Consider the following 21,436-nt stretch of genomic DNA (forward strand, 5'->3'; position numbering starts at 1 on the left):
GGAGCCCTTGATGTTGATCTATAAAGTCTTACACCAATGATTCTCAAGTTCTTCAAGCCAAGTCTAACAAATATCGACCAAGTACTGGCTGGGCCCAAGCCCACCCAAGTCTATGCCCGTGATTCCTTCCACCCCTAGGGTCCAGCAGTTCCTTATCCTGTCTATCCTATTTAAAATGCTCTGAATATCTACCCATCCATTGTTATCTTACTCCCGGGTCATTTTTGTCTAGTGCCAGACATCCTAAGGCAAGGACACACATCAAGTTTCAAGTTTTATTAATTTTGATATACCAACCATCAAGTTAATATCTGGCCGGTTAACAATATATTTAAAAGAAAGAGAAGCTAAAAGAAACTAAAAAAAAAGGTATTGTGTATATACAAATAACATTACCAGACGAACTAGACAGTGAGGATAGAAGGGAAGGGAGGGTGAAGTTACATATTTGAGAAGAAAAATGGAGATAGTAGGGTTAGGATAAAACATAATGGAGAGGGACGCTTTAAAGAAAGCGGTTATTATTGATAAATAGAATTAAAAAAAAGAAAAAGAAAAAAAAAAAAAGGAATGATGGCTCTACGTGTTAGCGAAAGCATCACGAAATAAAAAAGTTTTTAAATCTGTCTTAAATTTGTCGAGTCGTGATTCGTCGCGGAGTAGCTGTGGCAGGGAATTCCAGAGGGTAGGGGCAGTTACTGCGAAATTTACTTTACGTGTGTTGTAGAAGTCTTTGATAGAGGGGATAAAAAGAAGTTTTTGATCAGTTGATCTCAGAGTGCGTGAGGAACAGTAGGGAATGAGAAGTTTATCAAGGAATGAGGGCAGATGAGAAAGTTTTATTTTAAAGGATAGTAAGATAATTTTAAAGGTGATGCGGTGAGTAATAGGGAGCCAGTGTGCTTCTTTTAAAAGAGGGGTGATATGGTCGTATCTGCCTACATCAAAAGAAGAGCTTGTTTTCTCTCGTTCCTATTTCAAATTGTTTTTATTTCTTATTTCTATTGAACAGGCCTCAATGTTTGGTCTAAAGCGGGGTATGAAATAAAATTGAAATTTGGATTCTGTGCCACTTGGCCTTTGACCTCTGCCAGCCCTGGATTACACACACAAATGTTGATGCTCAGCTGCTCTGGAGTTGATACTCGCAATTCTGCCCCTGCCCTTGACCCTGTCCTCATCGGGTCAGTAAAGGAGCAAAGAAAGATAAGTAAAGCTTTATAGGAAATAGAGAAATGGAAGGAAAATCCCGAAAAGGTTTTGGATGCTAGCAAGCTGTGTTGTAATACCAGACCATAAATAGGAAGGCATGAAATGGCCTTTGCTTCTTCAAAACGCCTCTGGTTATATCGACTGTAGCTGCTGACGGGTGGGGGTGGCAGCTGCTCCAGAGTAATTATACCTGTTCTGTTCATACGTGATCAGAGAAGATGAACTGGAAAAAAGTGAAATACAGGAGACGGGTGTCAGTGGACAGGCATGAGACATAGCTGTTGGGAGGGAAAGATTAGGGAAGGCTGATTGATGGCCTCGTTGCCATTAAGAAAAAAATTAGCCCATGGCGGCTATCATATTAAAGGGTGAAGAAGCCGTGAATTATTTTCTTAAAGATCTTATCACTTACAATGATAATTTTACCTTCCAAAAGGCCACTTTTAATGAGGCGAGATGGGCAAAAAGTCATGATTTAATACCAGGATTTTTTTTCCCAAACACATTTTACTGCTTCTTTGTCCATGTTTAAAAAGCTGCGATGACCTTTTTTTAATTCTGCTTGCCCCAGGTGTAATGTGAATGCTCATCTCGTGCAGGTTTATAACCTCTGTGAGAGTGCCTAACCGGGGAGGGGGTGTCAAGACAAAATCATTTAATGCTGACAAAAAAAATCAGGGGCTCATTACTTTCCCTCTTTCAAGGAAGAAGAAGGGGAATTTTGGAAATATTCCATTGGGGTGAATGTAGCCCAATGATGTTCAGCTGTCAAGATTTAAGCATCACTCACTGAGGGATTTGTAAGGTCTTATCTAAGAGCAAAGAAAGAACAATATTTTTTCACTCAGAGAATAGTTAAGCTTTGGAATGCATTGCCAAAGGTTGTGGTAACAGCGGATAGCGTAGCTGGTTTTCAGAAAGGGTTGGACAAGTTCCTGGAGGAAAAGTCCATAGTCTGTTATTGAGAAAGATATGGGGGAAGCCACAGCTTGCTCTGGATCGGTAGCATGGAATGTTGCTGCTCTTTGCGGTTTTGCCAGGTACTAGGGACTTGGATTGGCCACCGTGAGAACGGACTACTGGGCTTGATGGACCATTAGTCTGATCCAGTAAGCCTATTCTTATGTTCTTACATGAGCCAAGTATAGGACAATCAAGGCATTGTTACATCACTGATGATGTGGGCTCTGAGGCTCTGTGGAATGAGGCATTATGACATCACAATCTCAGCTCTGGAATGTTGTTCTCATTGGGGTTCCGGAATCTTGCTATTCTTTGAGTTGCTGGAATGTTGCTACTCTTTGGGTTTTGGCCAGGTACTAGGGACCTGGATTGGCCACCGTGAGAACGGGCTACTGGGCTTGATGGACCATTGGTCTGACCCAGTAAGCCTATTCTTATGTTCTTACATGAGCCAAGTATAGGACAATCAAGGCATTGTTACATCACTGATGAAGTTGGCTCTGAGGCATTATGACATCACAATCTCAGCTCTGGAATGTTGTTCTCATTGGGGTTCCGGAATCTTGCTATTCTTTGAGTTGCTGGAATGTTGTTACTCTTTGGGTTTTGGCCAGGTACTAGGGACCTGGATTGGCCACCGTGAGAATGGGCTACTGGGCTTGATGGACCATTGGTCTGACCCAGTAAGGCGATTTTTAGGTTCTTAGGAACAATGCAGAAGCTGCCTACAAGTCACATTATAGAGTAACAACTCACTGTATTAAGCCACATTCTAGAGCAAAAGTTTAGAATAGCATGCCCAAGCCCCTGAAGTCATTCTAGAGCAGGGATCTCAAAGTCCCTCCTTGAGGGCCGCAATCCAGTCGGGATTTGAGGATTTCCCATGAATAGGCATTGAAAGCAGTGCATGCACATAGATCTCATGCATATTCAATGGGGAAATCCTGAAAACCCGACTGGATTGCGGTCCTCAAGGAGGGACTTTGAGACCCCTGTTCTAGAGCAATCTCTCTCTATATCAACAGGTCCGTGAAATTACATTCTAAAGTGACACCTCACTATACCATGCCTAGAACATAAAATCACATAATAGAGTGACACCTTACTTTATCCTACCCATGCCCATCAACTCTCATTACAAAGCCACATCTCACTATTTTCTACCTTAGTCCATGAAATCACAATATAGAGTAAAATCAACTACCAAACACAAAGTAGTACATGTAAAACAAATCAGAGGAAATATTGCTTCACTCAATCTGTAATTAAATTCTGGAATTTGTTGCTAGAGAATGTGGTAAAAGCAGTTGGCTTAGCAGGGTTTAAAAAAAAGACTTGGATAATTTTCTAAAGAGAAGTCCATAGGCCATCATTAAGATGGCTTAGGGCAGGGGTGTCCAATGTCGGTCCTCGAGGGCCGCAGTCCAGTCGGATTTTCAGGATTTCCCCAATGAATATACATGAGGTCTATTTGCATGCACTGCTTTCATTGTATGCTAATAGATCTCATGCATATTCATTGGGGAAATCCTGAAAACCCGACTGGATTGCGGCCCTCGAGGATCGACATTGAACACCCCTGGCTTAGGGAAATCCAGTTCATATTCCTAAAATAAACTGCATAAAATCTGTTTTACTACTTGGGATCTACAAGGGCTGTTCAAAAAGTATCAGACCTTAATTTTTATAGCGTAAACAAATAAAGCTAGGGAGGCATGGTTTGGTGCATGTATGTAGGTGACCTGGGTTGGCCGCTGTTGGAAACAGGATACGGATTTGGTCTGTCCCAGTACGACAACTCTTATGTTCTATATCAGTGGTTCCCAACCCTGTCCTGGAGGACTACCAGGCCAATCGGGTTTTCAGGCTAGCCCTAATGAATATGCATGAGAGAGATTTGCATATGATGGAAGTGACAGACATGCAAATCTGCTCCATGCCTATTCATTAGGGCTAGCCTGAAAACCCGATTGGCCTAGTGGTCCTTCAGGACAGGGTTGGGAACCACTGTTCTATATCATACCTGGACCATGAAGTCATATTATAGAGTGACATTCATCTATTATCATGCCAAGCCCTTGAAATCACATTATATAGTGACCATCCAAAACCTGTCACAAAGGGGGCTTAGACAGCCATGTGGGCATAAAACGTCCAAAGCGTAGAATCAATCACTAGTTCAAAACATGCAGCGTCACGCTAGTTGCTCCAAAAAAGACATCTACAAAGCGGATGTTTCATGACAGAATGTGGGCATGTCATGGGCATTCTACCAGATGAACATCTCTGCGCCATCATGGATACCAAAAGGATTTGTTTGGGCATTCAGAAACACACCCAGCAAATAAGGTGAGCACCAATTTGTCTCTTGACCCACTAGCGATTTTAGAGTGGAGAGCAAGAACTGAGGGTTTGTCTGAACCACTGGAGATTGCCTGTCTAACCTAAGAATTGCCGCTGCTGGGTCCATCGTGCCCAGCAGTGCGCTCAGGCGGCGGCCCCCAGGTCAAAGACCAGTGCCCTAACTGAGACTAGCCTTACCTGCGTACGTTCTGGTTCAGCTGCTAGGGACATACCAACCCTACAACCCAAGCCTCCCTACCATCTCCCCAACATTCCTTCCCTGCCAGATGGCCCCAGTCTCCTCCCCCCCCCCTCAATCTCTCTTTGCTTTGTTTATGACCAGCTGGTGGGCCTGAACCCTCAGCAGGGGCATGGCCTTGTTGGTTCTCTTCTTCTTCCCCTTGGACCTGGGGGGGATGCATGGGCAGGTATCTGCACCTCCACTTCCTGCTGATGTTGGTGTGTGCGAGAGAGAGGTGTACATTTAGGGTTCCTACATGCTAAAGGGTGAGGAAGCAGGGATGGCTGCAGGTGTGGGGCGAGGAGATTGGTCCGGGGGGAGGATAATGAGGTAACTTAGGAGCTAACCCTGAAGAAGGACGTGGCTGGGATGTGGGCATTTGTCTGTTGTGGGGGTTCGGGCAAGGGTGGGGGGTTAGTAACCCACATTTGCTGTTTTGAAGGGAGACATCCATTGGTTTTTCCTGAACAGAATATAGCCTGGTGTAACTCTATCCCAGTCACGGTTCTCGGAGAACCACATCGCCAGGATTGCCACTAAATCCAACTCAGCCTCTAGGTCCAGAACCTTGTTTCACATAGTGCTTTCCACACATTGCCCTGATTTCTCATTTGTGTAGAGGAAACTAGTGATAGTCATACCTGGGGGCTTTGATCTGCCTCAAACGATTCTAGTTTAAAGCCCTCCTGAGCAGATTAGACAGTCTGCTGCTGAAAACACTTCTTCCCTTCTTTGAGAGATGCACACCATCCCTTGGGCACCAGGATGTGACATCAGAAGGGGGAAGAAGCTGCTTTCCCCAGCAAAAATTTCAAGAGGCATGCAGGGGAAGGGGTGCGCTCATACGGCGGGGAAAAGGAGTCATGCCGGGTGCCAACTTCCCTTGCTTTGCCACTGGCCAGCTACAAGATGAATAACTGATTCCCGCTTTCTCACAGAATCTACAGACGTCTGCCTGATGAGACGGGCTAACATTCTCCCCCCCCCCCCCCACACACACTTGGATGTGACAATTGCTCATGTGTGACCTCACTGTTTAACAGAGGGACAGCTGTCCCCCAATACCAGAGGATCAGCTCAGTTGTTTCAGGATATGTTTGAGTGAAATTTCACTCGTATCTCCTCAGGAGAAGAAAGCATTTCCAAGTGATTGACCTGTAAAGGCTAGTTCTGATTAAGCCCAGAGGAGCAGCAGAAACTTCTTCCCCCCCCACACCACCCCCCTGAAGCCATTACATTTTAATTAACAGTCCGCCTAGACCCAGAGTTCAAGGTGGATTACAATAAAAATACAAACCACTGAAACAATTCCAGCTAAACATTTAAGACATCATCCAAACTTGTTAATTGTGCTAAAAACAAAAAATAATCCTGTTATTTTGGAATAAAGAGCTTCCTAAATGTCATGAAAATGAATTCTGATATCAAGTACAGTAAAATCTTGGTTTGCGAGCATAATTCATTCCGGAAGCATGCTCGTAATCCAAAGCACTCGTATAGCAAAGTGAATTTCCCCATAGGAAATAATGGAAACTCAGACGATTTGTTCCACAGCTCAAAAACTTTAATACGCTTGCACTATGGGTACATTGGGCGTGACACTTCTATTACGTTCAGCCGCGCTCAACTGTGGGTTCTGATGACGTGACGCGCGAAATGTGCTGGTACTGCAAGAGAACGCTCGTTCATCGAGTGAACATTTCATCCAATGTTTTGCACTTTTATGCCCAAGTTGAGCCTTTTCAGACTTCGGTGTCCGCCTTATTCCCTTCGAGGCCCCTAGGGACGGTTGGGCATCTGAACTTCACATGGATTTGGCTTCATGGACTGACTCCCGGAATCTCGTGGCTTTGCCTCGTTTAATCCGGGGAGCCGGGCTGCGGGAATAGAGGGGATATCAGCCTCGCCTCTGTGTCTCAAATGCCTTGTGGGACTGTTGGTGCATTCGGGCTTTTTGGGTTGAGGTGGTTCAATATTTGGGCTCCCTTTTGGCTAAATCTGTGACTGGCACCGTTGATCACGCTTTTGGGTCCTTGCCCAGGGAAGATCGTTGGCTGTGTCGTAAGGTGTGTCTCCTGGCTCGCAGATGGACCTCACCGAATCCTCCGTCTTTTTGGCATTGAAGAGCCCACCTCCATGCGTTAGTTCTTTGGGAGACGTGTGAGGTGGGGGGCTCACTTAAACGTCGCCGGGGCTTTCTGCTTCTTTGGGACCCCTATTTACGTTCCTTGTCACCTAGGGGGGGCGCAGCCTTATCCTTAATACCCTAGCTTAATGGTGAAGTCTCTTGGCCGGTTCTGGATCCCTGCATCTCTCTGCTCTAGGGGGGGGGGAAGGGGTTTGGGGGGGACTGCCCTGCTCATTTGTGTGCCCTGGGGTCATCAGAGTCCAGACCCTGGGGGAATTTGGTTGGTGTTTTTCTTTTCTATGCCCTTGCATTCCCCTCCATCTTGGGAGGAAAGGGGGGGGGGGGGGGGGGGCGGGGGGATGGTGGGTGAACCTTGGGAAGGGGGGGAACAGGAGGGGGTTTCGGGGTTTATGGGTGGCTGTAAGTGACGCATGTCTTTGTCATGAAGTACTTTGTTCTGGGGATCTCCCGCCTTTGTTTATTGTCTTCAGTAACCTGTTGTTTTTCTCTGATTCTGCTGGTTTTTATTGTCAATAAAAATTGTTTATATTCTAATAAAATGTTTTGCTCATCTTGCAAAACATTCGCAAACCACGTTCCTCGCTATCCAAGGTTTGACCGTAAATAGAAACATCATTCCAGCCATAATGATAAAAAGGAGTGTTTCATATCTTACACAGTATTATTTGTCATGATAAAAGCAAATAAAAATAAAAACCCAGATTTTCAATGGTTTAAATTTTAGGTGCATTTCATATACCCTAGAAAAAGGACAGATAAATATTAAATACTGCAGTGCTGTCTGGTGTAGTAGAAGAAGAGACACCGCAGGGAAGACGGTCCCCACATTTGGGAAAATGAGAAAAACAATTAAAGGGCACTTTTCCAGTAGTAACGGGGACAAGCGACTTGGCATCGGTGGCGGCTGCGTTTAACGTGCTAGCTGGGTATTTAGAATTGAAGTGGCTCCACACAATTTAAAAAGAGACAGTTTATTAATGTAAACTGCAGGCGTATGTAGAAGAGGCTTCCAGACTGACATCTTTGGGATTACTTTAGCCCTGCGATTTTTCAGAGGTCGTTGCAGTGGCTCGCATGAGGCTGCTGGAATAAATGGGCCTTGCTTTCTTCCCTAACCCACGTGCTGAAAAGTAATATAGAACATTTAATTTACTGTCCCCATAGCTAGGCCGGCCATTTTTCACATAATAATATTGGATTAGAGTTATGCTGGCCAGACACAAAAAGAGCTGCTTTTTCTGTTGGGAAGGAATTACATTTCAATTCAAGGCGATGTTCCTGCGGAAGCCACCGAGCTGTTGAATTTCTGAGCTTCCATGACAGCTTTGCTTAATTATTGGCATCCACAATCTTATTGTTAGCTGTGGCTTCTAAAGTACCCAGCACCACACGGGATAGTTGTATCGAGTCCAGTAACCAATGAACACAAGTCACAGGGGTCAGTTAGATGCCCTAATGCCGTGTGCTATAAGATGCCCCTGTACCATTCACGCTCCACCCATGTGTTTGCCCCTTCCCCCCGCAGTTGCAGTGCCACATGCCTGTGCAAGGCACTCATAAGTGCAGGTGCCGTTACACAATTGCCCTACAGAGTGCAGAATTTAGGAGATTGTTTCACCCCCCCCCCCTGTCATATGAGGAACCAGGAAATAGTGGGTTTCTTTAGTTAAGGTGCTGGCTACTATTAACACTGCCAGAGCCAGGATCCTTAACGTGACCGTTTATTTTTTTCATCAAAATGAGACATCTATTAATTGTCAGTCCCGCCCCCAATCCTGCCCCACTGTGTACTGCCCCGATGGCCCTTATGCCTGCAGGTGACACCTATAGGTGAGTATAGTGGGATTTGGCTCATTAGTGTTGTGGTTAGAATGGGATGTGGCCACTGCGGGAACCTGCTTGCTCCTCTGCTCGGCCTGGCCGTAACATCTGACGCTGTCATACAGGATGGAACGTACTGTTTCGTTCACATCTTTGGAAGGGGGTCAGAGACCACTGGGGAAGTGTGTGCAGGGGTCATTCTTACATCCCTTCAGTGGTCAGTTAGGGCACTTTTTTGGCATTAAAACAGGTCTAACCCCAAACATCCAAACTGTGCCCTGGATGTATTCTAAAAATGTCTAATTATTTCTTTATTTATTCAATTTCCCATGCCACTCTCCCAGGGGAGCTCAGAAGGGTTTACATGAAAATGGCAGAAAAATGCCCAAGTCATAAGCCCACCCTAGTCCCCCCTGAGATTTAGACAAATTATATAAGAGAAATTTCATCACTTGATAAATTTAAAAAGTAACTTCTAAGGACTGCAATGGAAATTTGTTCCTTGTCATTTTTTTATCATTTTAACCTATTTTACAAAGTACCAGACTATTTATTTTTTGTTCCCCTCCCTTTTGTTTTGATCCTTCTCCCTCTCTTTTTCATTATACAAATGTATTTCTGCCCTTTTCCATTTTGTATCAGTATGTTAATGTTTGTCTGTGTGTTTGATCGTCTGTAATAATAATTGTAATTTGTTTTTAACTTATGCCCTCTTTATTCTTTGTTTTTATATTATGTAAAACTGCTTTGAATTTTGATAAGGCAGTATATCAAATTTTTAAATAAACCTGAAACCTGAAAACAGATAATTGGAAGGCTTTGGCGAGCGAAATGTCCATCTGCACTTTTTTGCCACTTTTTTGACATTTGTCCTTTTTGAATATGAACCCCACGGTGAGTCTTAAGTCAAAAAACCCTGATTATAACCTCGACAGCAAAACAACTTTTTAATTTTTCCATCCTATCAGATTATTTGTTTCCTTTTTTAAAGTATTGTAGGAAGGGAGGTAAAAAGTCCTGCTTCTCAGTTTGTCAAGCCAGTGTTTGTGGGACAAACTTTAGAGCTAGTGAACCGGGGCAGCCGCTGGGAGGTGCACAGACTCATTGTCCTACGCCAGGCTAGAAAGCAAAGCCAGGTGCAAAACCCCACAATCGCAAAAGGAAAAGCACAGGAAGAAGAATCATCGTCTGTCTTGAGGGCAGCGGTTCTCAACCAGTATGTCACAGGCTGGCATTGGATCCCCAACATTTCCTTCAGCTTCCTGTCATCCTCCCTCAACACCACCTATGCTGTCTGTTAAAAATGTTTCACCATGTATTGTGTTGACATTGTAATGTATCATACCATGCCATACTTCTGATTTGAATATTTTTATGGTTGTAATTGTGTATTGCTTATGTTTCACTTATTCTTCCTGTTCACCACCTTGAGTGAATTCCTTCAAAGGTGGTAAAAAAATCTTAATAAATAAAGTCCAGTTCTCGTTCTTATCTATTCCCCCTCCAACAGATCAAGAGAACCTCAGCATATGAAGGACTTATAAATTTAGGGCTCTTTTTTACTAAACCACAGTAGGCCGGCGAGGTAAATGCTCTGACGCTCATTCGATTCCTGGGAGCATCGGAGCATTTATCTCGCTGGCCTGTGGTAAGAAGCTCTTCCGCGGTTTAGTGAAGCCCAGCGCTAATTCTTCTAAAAATGAGGGAAATGCAGCTCAAGCAATTTAACTGCTAGATCAAACAAGTATGTTTTAAAGAAATTTATTAAATCATAAAAAAGATCCTAAGCAGGTGAAAGTAAGTCCTAATTGAGTTTTGTGTCTAATTTAAGTAAATGGGTAAGGAACTATATAGATTTTTCTATGCTGATCTTTCAGAAGAAAGACCATAGATTGATTTAAATACTAAACAATTTAAGAAGGAAACCCTGCCTTTACAAAAAATCAGCCTAACTCCAATCCAGGTATACCACAGTGGAAAGCATTGATTGAACAATTATTTAAAAGCTTTGGGATGCTGTCTCATCATGAGAGAGTGTTAATCTGAAACTCAAAATCTAAATTGGAGTCTAATAGAACCCCAAAGACGGTTCATACTCTTCAATGTTTCTCCAGATAATAATTTCAACTCCGTTTCTACTAATTGTTCATAAGAACATAAGCAATGCCTCCACTGGGTCAGACTTGAGGTCCATCGTGCCCAGCAGTCCGCTCAAGTGGCGGCCCAACAGGTTCAGGACATGTGCAGTATCCTCTATCTATACCCCTCTATCCCCTTTTCCAGCAGGAAATTGTCCAGTCCTTTCTTGAATCCCAGTACCGTACTCTGCCCTATAACGCCCTCTGGAAGCGCATTCCAGGTGTCCACCACACGTTGGGTAAAGAAGAACTTCCTAGCATTCGTTTTGAATCTGTCCCATTTCAACTTTTCTGAATGTCCTCTTGTTCTTTTATTTTTGAAAGTTTGAGGAATCTGTCCTTCTCTACTCTCTCTATGCCCTTCATGATCTTATAAGTCTCTGTCATATCCCCTCTAAGTCTCCTCTTCTCCAGGGAAAAGAGACCCAGTTTCTCCAATCTCTCAGCGTATGAAAGATTTTCCATCCCCTTTATCAGACGCATCGCTCTCCTCTGAACCCTCTCGAGTAACGCCATGTCCTTCTTAAGGTACGGTGACCAATATTGGATGCTGTATTCCAAGTGCAGGCACACCATCGCCCGATACAACGGCAGGATAACTTCTTTCGTTCTGGTTGTAATAACTTTCTTGATAGTACCCAGCATTCTATTCGCCTTCTTAGCGGCCGCTGCACACTGTGCCGTCGGCTTCATTGTCATGTCCACCATTACCCCCAAACCACACTATCTTAGGGCCCCTCTTATAAAGCCAGGGTAGCAAGTCGCGGTGCAGCAAATGCGTTGCAGCTCATGGGCTATGTCACATTGGCTGGGCAGGAATCGCTACTGCAGCTTTGTAAAAGTGTTTGCACAGTTTAATTTCAAAACAATTATTGCGAGCCCATGAATCAACTTCAGCTATGATACATTTCCTAATAGCTTCAATATTATCTTGTGCTGGATGTAACAAAAATATATTGTCTGAATAAATATAATTTGATTCGGCTGATATAAAATGCAAACCACCCAACGCCTTAAAATACGAGGGGTGCTGAAAAGTTCTCAGCTCCACCAACCAACTTCCTACATTACTAATACCACTATTAATTATTTCTATCTCGCTACCAGACGCACGCAGTGCTGCACAGTCACAAAGAATAAGAAAACAGTCCCTGTTCCAAAGAGCTTACAAATCTAAACAGCCAAGACAGACAAACAGGATGTCAAGGATACAGTTAAGGGGAAGGGTTGGAGGGCAGAGGGGGGAGAACAGGACAATCAAGCCATTGTGACATCACTGATGAGGTTGGCTCTTATTGGTGGAATGAGCCATTATGACATCAGAGGAGTAGGGTTAAGGATTGAAGGTTATATCAAAAAGGTGGGTTTTCAATCTGCTTTTAAACAAGGGAAGGGGCTTGACGGACAAACTCGGGTAGTTTATTCCAGGCATAGGAGGCAGGTAAATGAAAGGAACGAAGTCTGGAATTGGCAGTAGAGGAGAAGGGTAACGCTAAGAGTGACTTATCTGAGGAACAGAGTTCTCTGGGAGGTGGATAAGGAGAGAGAAGCAAGCATTATTTTCCTGCTGTAGCTGAAAAGTGTTATTTTGCTAAGTGCCAATTTGCCGAAATGAAATTCTATGTTTTGACATAGTTTCAGATCATCGATTGAACCGTATCTACGTCGTTCTCTTCTTGGATGGGTGTCAGAAATGGAGAGAACGGAGAGCCCTGAGGCATGGTTTGGATGTTTCTAAGACCTTTTCCGCAGGAATCCTTCAAACCAGCTTCAAACCCTGCCTTGAATTCCCAGTTCAGCCACTCTAAAGAACAACAAAGAATGATCCATTGCGTCAAACACAGCAGAGATGTCAAACTGCAACAGCAGTAGCTCTTTCCCTCGACTGAATAAAGTTCTAATGTTGGCTACTAGTTCCACTAACAATATTTCTATATCACGCAAAGGTGTAAAGTTTAAACCTTTAACCCATATTGACAATAATGGAAAGATATTCCGTCAATTGATGAAGTGCAATCAATTCCCAACAATCTAGCCAGCCAAGGCGTACCGGCTGCTGGCCTATAATTTTCCGGTCTTGCCATATCTACTCCTTGGGCAGGGGTACTCGGTTGGTATTCTTAGGCTTAGGCGGTATTTGGATGGGTATCTACACCTAAAGATTTTGATATGGGTGTAAGAACTATATGAGCCAGATCTTCGGGACAGCACTCAGGTTCACAAAAAAAGAGGACAGCTGGTCCCGCCCCGTTCTGCCTCCCTTCCTGTCCCCACATGAACCTCCTCCAAGCTCGGGACCATGTCTGCGCATGCGCAAATGTCAACATGATGATGTCACCCACATGCACAGATGCAGCCCTGAAGTCAGGGACTTTGAAAACCCTCTGGGAACCTGGACAGTCCTCTAAAAAGAGGACATGGCCAAGTTTTCCCAGATATCTGGGAACCCTAAGTTCAACATAATATTAAAGTACAAGAAATGTCATTTAGCAAATAAAGAAAAACATCTAAAACACAAGATTTGATAGAAAGTCTCTTCAATATATTTGCTATTACTATTTCTTTGTTATCTAGGAAAATTGAACCATAGGAATTGGTGCTATACAGCAGTGTTCTTCAACCTTTTCACACCTATGGACCGGCAATTGAAGAACACTAGGCTAAGTCATGGACCAGACCCCGCCCATCTCCACCCCAGACCCCGCCCCCATAATAGTACTAATTGTAACACCATATTTTCCATTCATTTTTCACACACACAATATAATCATATTAACAACACAAAATGTTTAACCACAAAATTAAACCACACAAAGCACACTGTATGCTTCTCACTATTCACTCCTACCAGAACACAGATACTGGACCAAAAACAAAAAGTACTAATTTATACAAAGAAACCCTAAGATTCACGACTCTGCATGCAGTACAACCCCAGAGAAATAGAAACAAATGCATTTCTTCCTGAACAGACAGCAGATGTAAATCAGTTGCTAAATTCAAAACTAAAATCATTCCCCCTCCCCCATGTTGTCTCCCTCCCCCATGCTGTGCCTTGCCTTCTGGCCTGCTCCCGCCTGGCTGTTTCATGCCACCCCCCGGTTCCCTCTTCATCAGTACTGCAGTGCACAAAGCCGCAGGTAGCGGCTCCTCACGCGCCTCATCCAGAAGCCTTCCCTCTGACATTGCAACGTCAGAGAGAAGGCTTCCATTTCAGGTGCAGGATGCTCTTAGGAGCCTCTGCCCACGGCTTTGTGCACTGCAGCACTGAGGAAGAGGGAGCTGGCCTGAAGGCAACGCCACATCGATTGTACCGTGGACCGGCAGCTGAAGAACACTAAATGGGGCCCGATGCATGTGCCGGCCCTGTGGACCAGCAGGAAATTTCTGCGGACCGGCGGTTGAAGAACATTGCTATACAGTATATGTTGAGTTAGGATTTGTATCTTTTCACCGTGTGCCTGGTAGTGGAGAGGTTTATGTTGCTATTATTCAGATGCAAGAAAATGTACTAGCTATGACCTGCACGTGTTGTTTGGGTGGAGAGAGGGTTTTATGTTTGCAGGTCATGTTTACATTTAATTCACATGAACTGCTATACTGTATCAGACCAAAGATCCATGAGAGTCCCAAGTGAAAAAAAGATTGAGAATTAGTGATCCAGGGCAAAACATTTTCAGTGCAGTGCTATGGAGAAAGGATATCGGGTTTAGTTAGTGAGAAGCACTGCTGCATGGAGAGAGCAGTGTCCCTTTTATCAAATCCAAGAGGTAAAGGGGGCAGTTGTTGCCCTGGTCCCAGCTTAACAGGGGATCCGGAAGTAAAAAATGGCCCAGAACTCTGAAAGGTCACTTGACCTTTCAACTCCAATCTAGCATCTCCCTCCATGCAGCAGCTTTGCAGGACTAAAAAGAAGTATAATGGCTCCAATCCACACCACTGATGTCACTTCCTGTTTCTGAGGGGGCGGGACAAATAGAACCAACAGTGGTATGCATGCACTAAGTGCTGCTGGGCTTGGAGATGGGAGGGCATTGACAAACGTTTGCAAAGGGCCTCATGGATATTAATGCTACCCTGGAAGAGAGAAGTGTGAGCAGGCATCTTGTAACTCTGTACATCACACAGGTCGCACTGATCATATTTTCTTTTTCCCCTTCCCTTTTTCCTTTCTTTTCTTGCAGTCAGTTTTGTTGTCGACATCAATCAAGCGGGAAGGTGACTCTCCTACAGCTTCTCCACACTCTACAGATGATATCCACCACTCGGACAGATATCAGGTGTGAGGTCAGGGAGCGGCAAGAAACATCCAGAAAAGAAGTTGGCTGCTGACCCAACTAAAGCCATTTGACATGTCTGAATCTGCAGGTGTTTGAGCAAAATCCTGTACCTAAACAAATCTCCAGCTGGACTCTGAAGGTCCCTGAAGGGGGTGATCATAGATAATTCAAATGGGACAATATCATAGAAGCCAGCTCTGTGTGTGTTAGTGGCTACTGAGCACCCCCAAAATTGAGCAAGATCTTAGATTGTGTCCAGGGAGGGGCAATTTATATCTGTTTGACACCTCAGATCATTTTGAAATGTTGGAACCGAAGGCCAGTATCGAAAACAATTTAATCAGACAGGAGAGGCTCCTGTCGGTTACATCACGCTTAGGGGAAACACGGGCATGTCCTCTTTTGAGAGGACTGTCCAGGTGCCCGGAGGGATTTCCAAAACCCGGCAGTTTGTCTGGGTTTTGAAAGGCCCCAAACTTGGGGCCGCATCTGGAGGGCCTCTGCGCATGCGCAGATGTCCTAGAAATGTGGCCCCGAGCGCAGGGAAGGAGACATGAGGTTTGTGTGGGGGCTGGGTGGGTCTAGGTGTCCTCTTGTTTTAATCACACTGGCCGAGTGATCCCTGGATTTTCTGCAGCCTATAAGCGGAAAGTGCCATTTAAAAATCCAGGGAGACTTCTGCAGAACTGTCCAGTTAGGGTCAGGGTAGCAGTAAGGAAGCAAGAAGGCAGCCAGTCTATTAGATCCAACGGGGAAGGAAGACATGAAGCAGATCAGAGTCAAGAAGGATACTAAGAAAATCAAGACACAAATTATCTTTCTTGATTTTTATTAGTTTGTCTCTTGACTATCAGCTATTTTAACAGTTTCTATAACACTGGTAGAAGTTTTGGTCTGCCACCAGCTGGGTAAGCCATCTTTCATCTCTTATTAGATTTTCCTTTTATTTATTGCATTTGATTCTACTTTAGTTTTTGATTATTGTTTCAGATGTATGCTCCTGATGCTGCCTAGTTGGCGAAACGTGGCCATGTCGGGCACCAATTCCTGGGAGCATTGATTAAAGCTACTTTTTTTCATATGGTCTGCTTCCTGGATAATGTCAGGACAGTGAAAAAGGCTGTCCTAACTTGATCCAGGCAGTTATCCCGGCAGCAGTCAGAATATTGCTCGGCACCTAGATTACTTCCAACAGCTAACAAGACCTAGATATCTAGTGCTGGTGTCCAGATTAGGCCCAGCATTAACGAAATCTGGCATAAGAGCAGAATTCTATAAAAGGCATTAAAAGATAGGCCCCAAAAAGCCTGAGCGCTAAACTACTATTCTGTAACAACAAATTTGCATGTCAAAGCCATTACAGAATCCAACTGGGGAGTCAAAAATGAGGCCCACTCATAACATGTATCTATCTGAATGTTATGAGGCTCATTTTTTAAAAAGAAAGACGTCCAAAAGACGGCAGAAACTGTCATTTGGATGTCCTAATCTCCAGGATTTTTGAAACCGACCTTCTAGATGTCTTGCTAGGCTTTTTGTCTGCTGTGCGTCCAAAGTTCAAGGAGGGGTTTTGGAGACATGTTATGGGCGGGCTTTGGGTGTGGTTAGCACTTGGACGTCTTGTGGAGATAATTGAACATTTCCCAAGACGTCCAGGGCTAGACTTGTTTTAAAAGCATCTAAGTGCCAAAAAGGAACCCAAACTGATCAGATAACCACTGGGGGGATTAAGTAATGAGCTCCCCATGCTCCTGCAGTGGTCACTGACACCCCCTCCCACCCCACAAAGACCTGAATGAAACAGTACATACCTGTCTCTAGAACAGCAGTACTTGGTATGGGAACGCCTGGTAAACATAGAAACATAGAAATAGACGGCAGATAAGGGCCCACGGCCCATCTAGTCTGCCCACCTTAATGTCCCTCCCCTACCTTTGCCCTGTGAATAGATCCCATGTGCCGATCCCATTTGGCCTTAAAATCAGGCACGCTGCTGGCCTCAATCACCTGTAGTGGAAGACTATTCCAGCGATCAACCACTCTTTCAGTGAAAAAGAATTTCCTGGTGTCACCTCGTAGTTTCCCGCCCCTGATTTTCAACGGATGCCCTCTTGTTGTCGTGGGACCCTTGAAAAAGAATATATCTTCCTCCGCCTCGATGTGGCCCGTAAGATACTTGAACGTCTCGATCATGTCCCCCCTCTCTCTGCGCTCCTCGAGCGAGTATAGCTGTAATTTGTCAAGCCGTTTTTCGTATGGTAGATCCTTGAGTCCCGAGATCATCCGGGTGGCCATTCTTTGCACCGACTCCAGTCTCAGCACATCCTTGCGATAATGCGGCCTCCAGAATTGCACACAGTATTCCAGGTGGGGCCTCACCATGGATCTATACAATGGCATAATGACTTCCGCCTTACGACTGACGAAACCCCTTCGTATGCAGCCCATAGAGTCAGTCAGTAGAGCATTACACAGTAGCCTGGGGGGTGGGTTTGTGAACCATAGAGAGCAGGACCCAGGCCCATAAGCCACTCTAACCACTACATTTATTGTACTGCCCTATCGGTGCCATCTGCAGCCCTAAGGGCTAGTGGGTTGGTAGACAGGTGGGTTTAGTAGGTTCTGGGGGAATTTTGGAGGGCTCACCATACATTATAAGGGGGTTATGGTGGAATGTGTACCTGACACCCTTTATATGAAGTTCATAGCAGTATCCTCTAAGGCAGTGGTTCCCAACTCTGTCCTGGAGGACCAGCAGGCCAATTGGGTTTTCAGGCTAGCCCTAATGAATTTGCATGAGAGAGATTTGCATATAATGGAAGTGACAGGCATGCAAATCTACTCCATGCATATTCATTAGGACTATCCTGAAAACCCGATTGGCCTGGTGGTCCTCCAGGACAGGGTTGGGAACCACTGCCCTAAGGTGCCCCACTGCTCTGCTGGCATGGCTAGTAAAAGGCAGAGATTGTGGAATACAATGTTCTTGAAATGTTATTTATTAAAAAAATAAAATCAAGGTGAATACATCCACTGTAAAGAGCAGTTGACCCTAGCGGTAGCAATGGACCCGACATGGTCCGAGTTCCGGCCTTCCTCAGGGCTCTCTTTTTTCTATTTTGGTTTCTCCTTTGAGCAAGGAGCCTTTCATTTCTATTTATATCCACATCAGTATTTTTATTGTGTATATACTGACCTGGACCCCTGAAGAAGAATTGTGTAAGCTGAACCATGGACCATGTCTGGTCCGTTGCTACCGATAGGGTCAACTGCTCCTTACAACTGGATGTATTCGCCTTGATTTTATTTTTGAATAAATAACATTTCAAGAACATTGTATGCCACAGTCTCTGCCTTTTTCTGGTATCCCTTCTACTATTGTGGAACCTTTGGGCATGTCTGTGAGGCCAGTGTAGTAGAAATGGTGGCTTCCTCTTCTTGGGGTTTGTGGTCAAAAATGCCTAAAAAGTTAGACGTCCTAAGGTTGGCCATCCTTGCAGCCAAGACATCTAAGTAGGTGATTTTCAAAAAAAAAAGATGGACGTCTAGCGGTTTCAAAAATGAACATTTCTCCGCCCCGACTTTTGGACATCTAATGGGAAACCTCCAAAGTCAGACTTAGATGTCCTATCAAACATGGCCCTCGATGTGGGCAACTTACAGGATTCTAACAGCATCCTGTGTAAGCGTATGACCCACCTGCAGACTTATGAGCTACAGCATTCAGGCTCCACCTTTAAGAATAGCGCTTAAGGGCACTTATGTGTGTAATTGCCGTTTACTCCCGTTTTGGCGCATAGCACCTAATTTTTGGTCCTCTATATAGAATTAGGAGGACAGTGGTCAGCTGACCATCATGGGCTGAATATTGGCCCAATAATTTTATCTTCAAAGAACTGTTGTTTTGCCTTTGAAAGATTGTATGCGTTAACTGTTATGAGCTATGTCTGAGACACATCAAGGGGTCATTTCATGAAGCATTTTCCACATGTTAAACACGTTTTACATACAGAAAATGGCTCTTATAAGCCTGCTGAATACATGTGTGCACGTATGCACACTGGTAAGATCGTGCACTGGTATTCCTGAGGGCATAGTTTCTACGGAGCAGGGGTGACATGGTGATAGATGCATACAGGAAGAAATTCTTTAAATTGGCAGCCAAGCGCACTTATGTCCATCATAGGCCCCAGTTACAAAGGACCGTGCGAGGCAGCACTGAGACTGCAGGGGGCGTATGGGCGTGTCTCCAAGTGACACGCCTAATTTATAGAATTTCAGCAATTGCTTGCATTGTTTGACAGATGAAGGCCCTTTTACACCTGCCACTGACAAGGCATAAATGGTTGGGCCTAAACTGAGTCAGCCTGTGCTGACTTATGCTAGTATGAAGAAGAAGAAGAGCAAAGAAGGACAAAGTCAATCAGCCCAAAACGACCAAGGCATCCAAGCTGGCAAAAGCTTTAATAGGCAGCTCGCATGGAACACGCTTGTAGATTGTGAATCCCTGATGCAGGCATTTGCCAAAACACGGCCCGTGTCAGGTTCGTTTGAAGTGTGCTCTACGCGAGCTACCACTTAAAGCTTTTGCCAGCTTGGATACCTTGGTCATCTCTGCTGGTTTTTGGCTGGCTGCCTTATGCTAGTATAACAGTATCTTGGCACTCAGATGCTGTTTGAGAGGTGGTACCCACTGCACAGCATTGGCATGCCTAAATGGAGGGCCTAGTTTATAGAATTGTCTCTGTATTGCATAAAATCTGTGAATGTACACACACGCACATTTTGTGCGTGAGAATTAGTACAATGGTCCTGGGAGCCTAGTTCATAAAAGCACATAGGCACCTGTGCTAAGGACACATACTGACAACAAGAGGTCAATCACAAAATAAATTTTAGCAGTATCAAGAAGCCTTTCCCCCAGTTAGGAATGGCTCATCATCCATTAATCACTCTAATCCCACAACCTATATTTGTCATTGGTCTGGGGGTATTTTTAAAATACAAAATGGACCAATGACAAATATAGATGTTAATATTAGCATAAAGGCCTAACTCAGAATGATCCACCTTCTGAAGGTCCATATAGAAATGTTTTGTTTAATTCACGATGAGCCATTCGTAACTGGGGAAGGGCTTCTTGAAATCAGCATTTATAAAATAGACATCTTTTTTTAAATATATTCTACCTAGGCTCCGTTTTATAAAATTACCTCCACAAGGGCAATATTAAAAAGCGAAAGAAGTGATTATGTTTGAGATATTATCAATAAAGGGAGGGAAATCTTAGGCCTGAAAAAGTTAAACACTAGTTCTATAACTGCATTTTGGGGCCTAGCTGTGGCATGTCACGGGCTGCTCTGTGTGTTTGCGTCCAAATATGACCGGATTCTATATCTTAGTGCCTAATCCTTGGCACGTCTCTCCCCCACTGAGTGTCAGAGAAATTAATGGCTAAGATCCAGTCATTTACATGCATAACTACAAATTAATGCATCTTGACGCCAAGAAATGAGGGAGTGCTGAAAAGTTATCAGCCCAACCAAGAAGAGAACGAGGTGGATATAGTTCAATCAATGATCTGAAACAAGGTCAAAAAGCATAGAACGTTGTTTCTGCAAATCGGCCCTTAACAAAATAAGGTAACACTTTTCAGTGGCAAAATAACACTCAGAATTTAGGAAATTGTTTGGTTGGGCTGAGAACTTTTCAGCACCAACTCGTAACTTTTATGTTTTTCCACTCGGCAATGATACTTTCATCTAAAGACATATTGAGCTCCTTTTACTAAGGGGTCCTTTTATCAAGGCGCGGTAGGGGTTTAACGCGCGTTAAACTGCCTGCCGCGCCAGTCGCTAATGCCTCCATTGACGAGGCGTTAGTTTTTTGGCTTGCCGCGGGGGTTAGTGTGTGATTAAACGTGCTAACCCCGCTAGCGCACCTTGATGAAAGGAGCCCTAAGTTGCGATAGCGTTTTTAGCACACGCACTAGCTGCTAACGCCAGCATTGAGCTGGCGTTAGTTCTAGCCATATAGCGTGGGTTTATCGTGTGCGGCAATTCTGCGCGCACTAAAAACGCTATCGTAAAAGGAGCCCAATGTGTCAAAAAAAACTAGCAGTATTTTATTAAATGAACCTTCAATATTTCCATTTTATTGTGGAAAATAAGAGAAATATAACATCATAGGTTTTATCCTAACTAGATCAAGAAGACATTGAATGCTTGAGTGATGACTACACCACAGTGTAAAGAAATAAGAATTACAAAAACAAATGAATAATCAATTA

The 21,436-nt window shown here is 44.2% G+C and overlaps 1 protein-coding gene across 1 annotated transcript in view; it reads left to right on the forward strand.

The window, feature by feature from the left end:
* RNF220 (ring finger protein 220) overlaps positions 1-21,436 on the forward strand; it is a 586,572-nt gene that overhangs the window by 366,958 nt on the left and 198,178 nt on the right. Inside the window, exon 5 of the mRNA XM_033915741.1 lies at positions 15,052-15,147. Coding sequence (XP_033771632.1) covers positions 15,052-15,147 — 96 coding nt within the window. The remainder of the gene's footprint in view (positions 1-15,051; positions 15,148-21,436) is intronic.

The sequence above is a fragment of the Geotrypetes seraphini genome, chromosome 12 (genome assembly GCF_902459505.1).
Source record: "Geotrypetes seraphini chromosome 12, aGeoSer1.1, whole genome shotgun sequence".
NCBI classification, from domain to species: domain Eukaryota; kingdom Metazoa; phylum Chordata; class Amphibia; order Gymnophiona; family Dermophiidae; genus Geotrypetes; species Geotrypetes seraphini.